The following is a 10,164-nucleotide window of genomic DNA, read 5'->3' on the forward strand; positions in this document are numbered from 1 at the left end:
CCGAAAGGTAAAAATCCATTATTATTCCATGGAATTCGATCGAGAAAAGTTATGAGTCCTAAGTAAATGAATATTCGGGTTTGATTAGCATATTTTCTCTAGGAATTTAACTGATGAATACAATAGTAGAACTAATTATTTGGTTGCTATGCACTAACATTCCTCATGTCTAAGAACCTTTAGATATGATGTGATCAACAACATATATAATTCTGGGTTAATTCAGACACCAGAGATGAATTCTGAATTCAACAAATGCGCTGAGTCTTTCAGCTTTCATGAAATATTAAAAGTTTTGCCTCAGAAATTCTAATATCGCCATCATATATTATTCACTCCTTGTGAAGATATAAATTTTTTATGATTCTGATACTGATCAGAGATACATAATTTTCAATGTGATTTTAGGAATATGATCTTCGTCAAAAATCCACCATCAACAATGTGTATTTCTCAGTTGGTAATTATATAATGAATAAAGAGGTTGTAGCCGTTTGGTGGATGTAGACAATATACACACATTATGTGTATTATTGAGCCACGTTAAATCTGTGAATACTTTACTTCTAGTTGCTTTTGTTTATGGCTTGTATCTGTGTGGTTCTCTTTCCCTTCTTCTTATCCTAAATCATAGTGAGATTTATAGAGCAATCCAAAAGATCAAGTATTTCCCGTTAATTAGTTTATTTCCACAAGATCAATTAACATGAGTAGATGGCTCTAAACAAAAATAAGGTTTTATTGTTCTTTGAAAGCCAAGGGCAAGGGTTCATTTATTCGTAGGGCATAATAATGGTGATGAAGAAGAGACTAGAGAGTCCTATGAATCTGTGGGTTATATTAATCTAACAAAATTACTAGGATTTAATATATAGACTACCAATTAGAGTAATAATGAGAACTAACTAATTTTATTAAAATAAAAATGAGTTCTGTATCGTGATTTTTTAATTGTGTAGACTTATAATAAATTCGTATAATAATATGACAAAGACAAGGGCTTATCATTTGAGAATGACTCTCTCTCTCCCCCTACATTAAAGGTATTCTCTCTCACAACTTCTGCTCCTCACATGCAACTCTTACGGACTCTATTTAAACCTCCCACCATCCCCATCCTAATTTCATCAAACCAACATCTCTCTTCTCTTTTACAGCTTCATTCGAAAACCTCAAAACAAAAACCCAAAAAAAAAAGAAAAAACTTACAAAACAAAAAACAAATTCAGCTTACAACAATTTTCCTTGTACATACGAAAAAAAGAAAAGAAACGAAAGCCATACACTTACATACACACATACATATATTATTTGCTTTCGAAATCAAAATCTAGCTATCGAAAATGTTTCGTGTAGTATCAGATCATGAAGATTTCTCTTCAAAAAGGTGTGTTTGGGTTAATGGTCCAGTAATTGTTGGAGCTGGGCCATCAGGACTTGCGGTCGGGGCTTGTTTAAAGGAACAAGGAGTTCCATTCGTGGTTCTCGAAAGAGCTGATTGTATTGCATCTTTATGGCAAAAACGTACATACGATCGTCTTAAGCTTCATCTACCTAAAAAATTCTGCCAGCTTCCTAACCTTCCCTTCCCTGAAGATTACCCTGAATACCCATCTAAGAAACAATTCATTTCTTACCTCGAGAATTATGCTAAGAAATTCGACATAACCCCGCAATTTAATGAAAGTGTTCAGTCAGCCAAGTATGATGAAACTTGTGGGTTATGGAGAGTCAAGACAGTTTCTACTGATCCTTTTGGGACCGGTAACCGCGCTGAAGTTGAGTACATTTGCAGATGGCTTGTCGTTGCTACCGGGGAGAATGCCGAAAATGTAGTACCTGAAATTGAAGGTTTGTCTCATGAATTTGCCGGTGAAATTGTCCATGCTTGTGATTACAAATCTGGTGAAGATTACCACGGTAAAAGGGTTCTTGTCGTTGGATGCGGGAACTCGGGAATGGAACTATCTCTTGATCTTTGCAACCATAATGCCTTTCCATCAATGGTCGTTCGCTCTTCTGTAAGTTCACATTTTCTTATTACCCTTTTTTTTTTACCATAATTGGTACTACTATTCTCTTCGCGGTAACACTTTATTTTTCTGGGTGACTGATATTATTTTCTTTGTTCTCTTCTGTAGGTTCATATTTTACCAAGAGAAATTCTCGGAATTTCAACATATGAATTAGCTGCGATGTTGATGGCTTGGTTACCGTTATGGGTTGTCGATATCTTAATACTGATTATGGCTTGGTTAAAATTCGGAAGCATGGAGAAATACGGGTTGAAGAGGCCAGCAATGGGTCCATTGACACTCAAAGGTGCTATTGGAAAAACACCTGTTTTGGACATTGGTGCCTTAGAAAGAATCAAATCTGGTGATATTGAAGTTGTTCCAGCAATTCATAAGTTCTCTAAAAGCTCCGTTCAACTCGTTAATGGCGAAATTCTGGATATCGATGCTGTTATTCTAGCAACTGGATATCGCAGCAATGTTCCCACTTGGTTACAGGTGAGACTTTTTTTTCTAAAAAATCTAAATATTTAATTTATTTTTTTGACATGATTACCGGCAGGATAACCTATACAGCTTGGGAGGTCGACCCCTATCCAACTGGGCTATTCACTGTTAATTAATACAAATATTTATTGCTGGTCATATTTTCTTGTATGAAATTGATATTATTGGCATGAGTAAAATGTACTAAATTTGTTTTTGTTATTTTCGGTTAACAGGAAAGTGAATTCTTTTCTAAGAACGGGTTTCCAAAAGCCTCATTCCCAAATGCATGGAAAGGACAATCAGGATTGTATGCAGTAGGGTTTACAAGGAGAGGTCTGTCTGGTGCTTCCTTTGATGCTACAAAAATTGCCCAAGATATTGGGCAAGTATGGAAAGAAGAAACTAAGCAAAAGAAAACAACCAAAGCTGCTTGTCATAGAAGATGCATTTCACAGTTTTAATTTTTCTTTTTTTTTTTAGAAAAAAAATATTGATTTATTCAATTTACACATACATCACACCTTTATGCTTTGTTTCTTCTCACGAGAAAAAAAACAGAAAAAAAAAGACGTCATAAGGAAAGAAAGAAAAATAATTATACATATGAAAAGAAAATATATATACAATATATGTAGCACGGCACAAAGAGCAGCCCTCTCCAAAAAGCCCTATGTGTTGGGCATTTTTGTACAGAGGAAGAAGAGGCTTTTCTTAGGGTTTTAGACATTCTTTGTATAACCATAATTTTATACAGTTCATCAAAATTCAATAAACAAAATGATTAATTTCTTGTTAATTTTCATTATTTGTCTCTCTATTTTTTTTTTTACCTTAATCTCATTGCGTAATTAATTTGTCTCTCTATCTCTCCCTTAAATTCTTTTTTTTGGTTCATTTTTTATGTCTGGTATCTTCTGTATAGTGTTTAGTTGACTAATTTATGTATATAATTCGAAATTGAACATAGTAAATGTTGTTGTTTAGCTAGGCAAAATTCTTGTGCCACATTTTTTGTCTGTTGAGGGTACATTAAAACTCTAAATAACCTTAGTGTTGGTCTTTTGATGGCATTAGAAGCCATTGACTTTAATCACCTAGTATAATACTATATTTAAGGATGGGTGGCAAAGCAGCATTAATTCTTCAGAGTAGAAAGTAGAAGAAAGCAGATCTAATGCAGGTGAGAGAGACACCATTTGTTTAAGTGTATTAGACAGAGGAAACATTTACAGTTAGTTACTTATATGAGCAACAAAAATAAAGATAAAACATGGGTTAAGTACAGAATTATAGATCTCATCATACAATTTTCTTTTATAGGAAATGACTGAGGTAGCCGTGGGTTACTGATGAAGATTTAGAGATAGATTGATTCAGAAATATATTTGAGAAGGTGCGTACGTTGCATGTGGCCGAACGAGAGAGCATTAGACGTCTCCAACTGGTGCTAGTGTTAGTTCTTAGTGCGAGTCTCTCGTCTCATTACCGGGAATGGATTAATTATTGACATCATATTTGTTATTTTCTATATAATAACAGAGTTTTTTTTTAGCGTTTTCATTCACCGGAGCTCCACATTAATTCTGATTGATTCTCACTTTTGGTTGATTCTGGCCCCACCATTTATTTTATTTTTTTGGTAAAGTTATTAAATTTAGACCAAGTTCAAAAAATATTAAATTTAAACCAATAAAAAATTTAAAAAATATTATTATTTCCAATAATAAGATAGCTAAATCTTAAAAAATAATCTTGCCTGAAATAGCTAAATCTTAAAATTTTTGATACATGCCAGAAATATATCAATGTTAATCATGATAATCAACAAATTAAACCACAACATGATAATCAACAAATTCAATCATAGATATCCACGATTTAATCGTGATAAATCAAATGATCATCACGTGATAAGAAAATAACGTCAAGTGTCCAGTGTCCTTTTACATTCTTAAAACATATAGTTTTCTTAATTACATCCCCAAACTATCAAACTATAAATTAAATCGGAAAAAAAATCTCTAAAAAAAACCTGATTAGCCCGGTCATGAATCTTTTTTCTGCAAATCTTTATTGGTGGTCCTGCATAGCAGTTGAAATTTTTATTAGTATTTTGGACGAATAATTTAGAAAGATTATGATCTAAATGAAGCTAATACAAAACAACTACAGAACAAAAAAAACTACGAATCGATAATCAATAGTTTGCAAAGATTAATTTTTCTTAATTTGTTTTTTCTATAATTAAAAAGAAAAATGGAGATATGTTTAGATATTTTTTGTGCAGAAATAGCTGAGATACTAATTGGGCTTAGTTTCTTTTTTAATATATACATTCCTAAAACAAAATAATAAAAATATTTTCTAATCTTAAATAGCAAAAAATGCGCCAGAATTTTTTATGGGAAATATTTTTGGGAGTAAAGAGGCTCTCTAAAAATATACTGGTCGTCCAAAATCTATGTAAATTTTGAGATATTAATTACTATTTCCAAAATGCTAATATTATTTTGATATAAAAATTATTAAAAATTATTATTTCAAAAATATGACTTTCTTTGTTCTGGGAACTTTTACCAAAGTATTTTCTTGAGTGACGAGACTATCTAAAAATATATTGGCTGCGCAAAATTTGTGTAAATTTTGAGATATAAATTAATATTATTTCCAAACTATTAATATTATTTTAATATCAATATCGTCAAAAGAAATATTATTTCCAAAATATGAGTTTCTTTTTCTGAGAACTTTTAGGCCGGTCATTCTTTATATAAAGCCGTCGACCCAATGCTAGGTCTCATGTTGCATTTTTATTTTCCTAAGATTTCGTTGTTTTTGTTCTTGTTTAGGATTTTATTGTTAATTTATTCATTGTTTGTTTTGCATAAACTTTGCGGCAGCGGGAGCTAATGAGCACTAATGTCGATCAGTTTCTGGAATTTTGTGGTCCTAATAATGAACTCATGCAAGGTATAGGCATCATTAAACCCAGTTTTTTGGTATTCTTGGTTTTTTTATTAATTGATTTTGTTGTGAAGATGTTGATGCTACCTCCAGTAAACAGTCCGGGTTAAAGGTTTATATTATTTATGTTAAACTGAAATATCCGTTGTTCTTAACGAGTATATATTTTATGCTTTTTTGTGGGAGTATTTTTTGTTGGCTTTGCTTTATAGATGTTGATGATACCTCCTCTCAGTGAAGAGGCGGAGTTTAAAGCAAAAAATTGTTTATGCAATCATGTCTAGGGTATAATCAGGGTTTGATTTTTTACCGATTGAACGAAATAAACGTGTTTTGCCCAATCTGACGGTTCTAAATGGACATTTTAAGGCGATCAATGACTCATATTTATTTAAAAGTGCGGAAACGAGTAAGTGATAAATCATGGGTCAAAATGCTTCCCACTTTTATGCGCTCATCCAACGGTGCATATACAATTTTGACTTCTTCTCCCTTAATATTCCATCTGTTACTCTGTAGTCTGTACATTGATGAGACCCGTCACGCTTCAAAAAAATAACGTAACGTTAAATAGCAAAGATCAATTTAAACCAAGCCATTTTTTAGCAGCACCATTAGGTTTGGGATTGAGAGAAGAGGGAGGCAGAGAGTTTTAGTCACTGCTTAATTTTTTTTATATTTTGGGTTTATTCTTTCAGTCCTTCCTTCAGCTTCTCATCAAAAAGCCGCACCCTGTCAAGATCCCTGTTGGAGATAGACATGTAAGTTTTGGCATCGATTTCCTTCTGAAAGTATTTTGTTCGGAACTGTTAATGATTCGTGTTCTTGATTTTGTTGTTCATTTTGAGTTGATAAATTTTTGATGTAATTTTGGTTCAACTCTCTGATTGATTCAAAAATAGAGTTCCCAACAAAATGTAAAACGTAATTATTTTTGTGCGCATTGTTGCAGAATTCTGTGTTACAAGGAATTTTGTGAGACATGATGGTTTCAATCTGTCAATACAATTTCAATTGATTTGATTTGGATTAGGGCTTTAATTGTATATCAACTGTTTGCTGCAAGAATTAAACCGTTCAACGAAATGGTCCACGTCTAAATCTTCTTAATTTGGCTGCAGAGCATTTGTTGGGTATATTACTAATAAAGTAACTGAGAAGAAGATACTTAGCTCAAAATAATGTTGCTGATGTTGCTGCACAGAAAATGTAGAGGCACGTAGACTACGCTGTCCTAAAGGCAATATCGCCTGCCACTCCTCTGAGATGCTACAGCAGTTGGCGAGTCACCTCCAGGATACAACTACAGTTAGTACCCCTCAATGTAGCATACAATGAGGGTACCCTTAGAGCTTGGCAGAACTTAAAACAGTAGAAGAGATGTTTACAGAAAAACTGAGGGAGAGTAGAAGAGATATTTCTCTGTGGTGTGTCTTTTCTGAGATTACAACTAAACAAGAAAGAAAACCCATGCGTATGACAGAAAAAAAACTGGTTATGTTGGGTTAAAGATAGTGCAACAAAAGTTGTTTTGTCAGGCATGGAGCAGTGTGTTGCTGCCAAGCCAAATACGTACATACAAGGGAGCCAGGACAAAACACGTACAAACAAAGAAACCAAGACAAGAACGTTCAGACAAAGAGGTCAGGACAAAACTCGTGCAGACAAAGAAGCCAAGACAAGCACGTTCAGACAAAGAAGTCAGGACAAAACACGTGCAGACAAAGAAAAGATTCTTCTACTTGTGTGGAAAACAAGTACCAAAAATTTCAGCAAACACACCCGAGCCCGACCGGACGGCGGCGGCGTGCGTGCTTCTGTGCGAAGCACCGCGCGTACGGGAAAGGCAACCTTGCCCTAGTCTAAGCCTCCCCCCAAGCACAAAAGTCTAATGACCCAAGGGCCATGCCCTTATAGCCAACTGTATGGTATTTATGTCTAAAACTCTTTAGATTTTAGTCAATGTGGGACTATTGTTTTATCTATTCAAAAGAAAAAACAATTAATGGGCAATAGGTCTAGGGATCAAAACATAGTCCATGGAAAAATTGGTAATTTTAAAGCGTTTTTTCTAACACAATGTCGATGAGAATCAGCACTCAATTCTATGGTTATTGTGGATGCATGATAATGAACTTTATAATTCTGCTTGCAGAAGCCAGAAAACCATTGTTTGTATGCGTTTAGTTCATTCAAAATATTCTTGCTAAAGCATTGTCTTTTGGTGTAAGATTTAATCTCGAACATCAGTGTTCATTCAAAGTATTTCGAACATCAGTGTTTTATTCATCCGAAGTTTGTTAATCATAGAGTAAAGCCCAAATTTAAGCAAACAACCCCAAATTGTAGGTATAACCAAGCCCACAATTCAATTATTGGATGAGCTTCAAAAGACCATTATGGGATCTTCAGCATGGAACTTAGGATCCACCATTTTCATGGACTGCAGTTATATAGATCTTACATTTCATATTTTTGGTTTTGTATATTCTTTTTCCCATGCATATTGGAGTATGAACTTGGTTTTGTTGGATTGAGTTTAATCCCAAACTGAATCGTATAGTTGATAGAATTTGTCTTTTAGAAGCTGAAGGTGTGATGAATTTGAGTGGAACTGATAAAGAAAATCACCAAACTCTTATACTCATACTCACAACTAAGAAGACATCAATGTTAGGCAGATACCTTAACTTTCATGTAGAAGAAGACATCAATGGTATACATGCATGAAATGTAATTAACATTTCATGTATACTAAACTTCACAGACACCAAGAGACTCAGTGCTACCAGCCAACAAACTCCAATCATGACATTTCATGCATGTGGGAAGATCAAAGCTGGGTGTTTATTAGTATTTATGTATTGATTTACTTCAAAAAGAAAAAGTATTTATGTATTGATTTCAATTGTTGCCTTATTTATCCAGAGAAAGGTTAGCTCGCATGTGGGAAGATCAAAGCTGGGTGTTTATTAGTATTTATGTATTGATTTACTTCAAAAAGAAAAAGTATTTATGTATTGATTTCAATTGTTTGCCTCCGTACTCACAGCTCATCTAAGTTTCCCTGCATAGAAAGGCATCTGGAGGATACAATAATAGACAGCTAATTGAATGTTTGTGTGGTATGTCATATTTTCCATTTCTGTTCTTTTTTTCTTTTTTTTTTTTGTGCCTTTACAGTTACCGCGGTCAGAAAATGTCTAGAGATCGGCATAGTTGCTGAAGACGCATGTACTCTATTACTTTGATACATTAGTTACAATGAAATGATCCTGATTTTCTTTATATTTTCATTCTTCTATAGTGTACAATTGCTGAACTTTTTCTTTCTTTTGTTCTGAAACAGTTTAATTGCTAAGCTTTGACAGCATTTAGTTGCGATCTGTAAGACGAAATTGGCTATAACTAAGTGTATTTCTGCATGTTGTATCCAATATTTGTGAACTTATGTATTAAATAATATCTACGGTAGATAAGGAGTCTATGATTCTAATTTATAATATTTTAGTACTGTCAACAGGGTAAGAGTGAATTTGGACTTGAGAAAGTTGGAAAAAATGCATGAAAACTAGAATGCCAGCAGCAAAGAAGCAATGAGCTCGGCTAAAAGTTTGTTATCCCTATATCTATATTAGTCGACCGTGCCATAGCTTACCAAGTATAATTGGTATGTTTTGGCGACAACATCCAAATGAAACTTTCAGTCAATGAAAAATAAGGTACTGACAAATTTAAATGTGTAGTTTGAAGTACTAATTTGTGGTTTTTGTTAACAACTTCTTTTTGGTTTCAGTTCCAAAAATATGGGTGTTTGAGTGTTTCACTTGCTGAAGACCATCATCAGTCTCATTTTTGTTTATGTTGTGGGTACCAATGCAGCCTCTGCACACAACGATACAAGGTCCTGATAGACCACAGTTGGAACTACATGTACGGTATCCAAGGCTGACCTATCTCTATTCCAGTCCTTACAAGTGGAGAATGAAACTGAAACCGAGGACGATGATGATGAGCTTTGAAAGTATAGGTCCTTGGAAAAAGACATCAGTTCTATTATTAAATTAAATCTATACACTAACTCGAGAACGATACTTACATACGACCAAGATGATGAAGTTGTAAGACTCACTTACAGGAAGGATTAGAAATCAATCTCCATTGCCATATATGAGTAAAACTGACCTTAAATATACCTTTAATCTGGTCATGGATGGACATGTGAAAGACCTCTGAATAGATTTACCTTCAATAAATTGTTGCCTAAATTCCATTTGTGTCATCTACAGGCAAGCCCTCACTCGGTTCCACCAAAGTGGCAGGGCCTTCCCACAATCGGTGTGCGACACAGTTTCAACAGTGGGAAATTGAGAGCAGGTAAATATCTAGCAGCCCAGCAAATAGTACTAATGTTAATTGATTCATGCTCAGCCAGTTTGTAATTTTATTCAACGATATTCAGGTTCTGTATTAAAATTCTTTTAAGCTGTTGATGGGGTGTACGGACTCAGTTTCACAAATGTGATACCTCTCGGCATCAAATGTATAAGACAGGTTGCAAATACCGGTTGTAGAGCTCCATGAGTTTGAGAAAAATGTAATAAGTTTGCAATTAATAGTAGGAAAGATTTATTAGGCTTCAATATGAAACTGACTTGGGGAAGGATTCTCATATTGCCCCGAAAAGAAAATACCA

The 10,164-nt window shown here is 34.1% G+C and overlaps 1 protein-coding gene across 1 annotated transcript; it reads left to right on the top strand.

The window, feature by feature from the left end:
- Positions 1-1,145: 1,145 nt before the first annotated feature.
- Positions 1,146-3,206, top strand: LOC113333774 (probable indole-3-pyruvate monooxygenase YUCCA5). Its single transcript, XM_026580179.1, has 3 exons — positions 1,146-2,021; positions 2,142-2,513; positions 2,738-3,206. Exons 1-3 carry the CDS (start codon positions 1,344-1,346, stop codon positions 2,963-2,965), a joined length of 1,278 nt encoding a protein of 425 aa, XP_026435964.1. The 5' UTR covers positions 1,146-1,343; the 3' UTR covers positions 2,966-3,206.
- The last annotated feature ends 6,958 nt before the right edge of the window (positions 3,207-10,164 follow it).

Source organism: Papaver somniferum, unplaced genomic scaffold (genome assembly GCF_003573695.1).
Source record: "Papaver somniferum cultivar HN1 unplaced genomic scaffold, ASM357369v1 unplaced-scaffold_133, whole genome shotgun sequence".
In the NCBI taxonomy this organism is placed as follows: domain Eukaryota; kingdom Viridiplantae; phylum Streptophyta; class Magnoliopsida; order Ranunculales; family Papaveraceae; genus Papaver; species Papaver somniferum.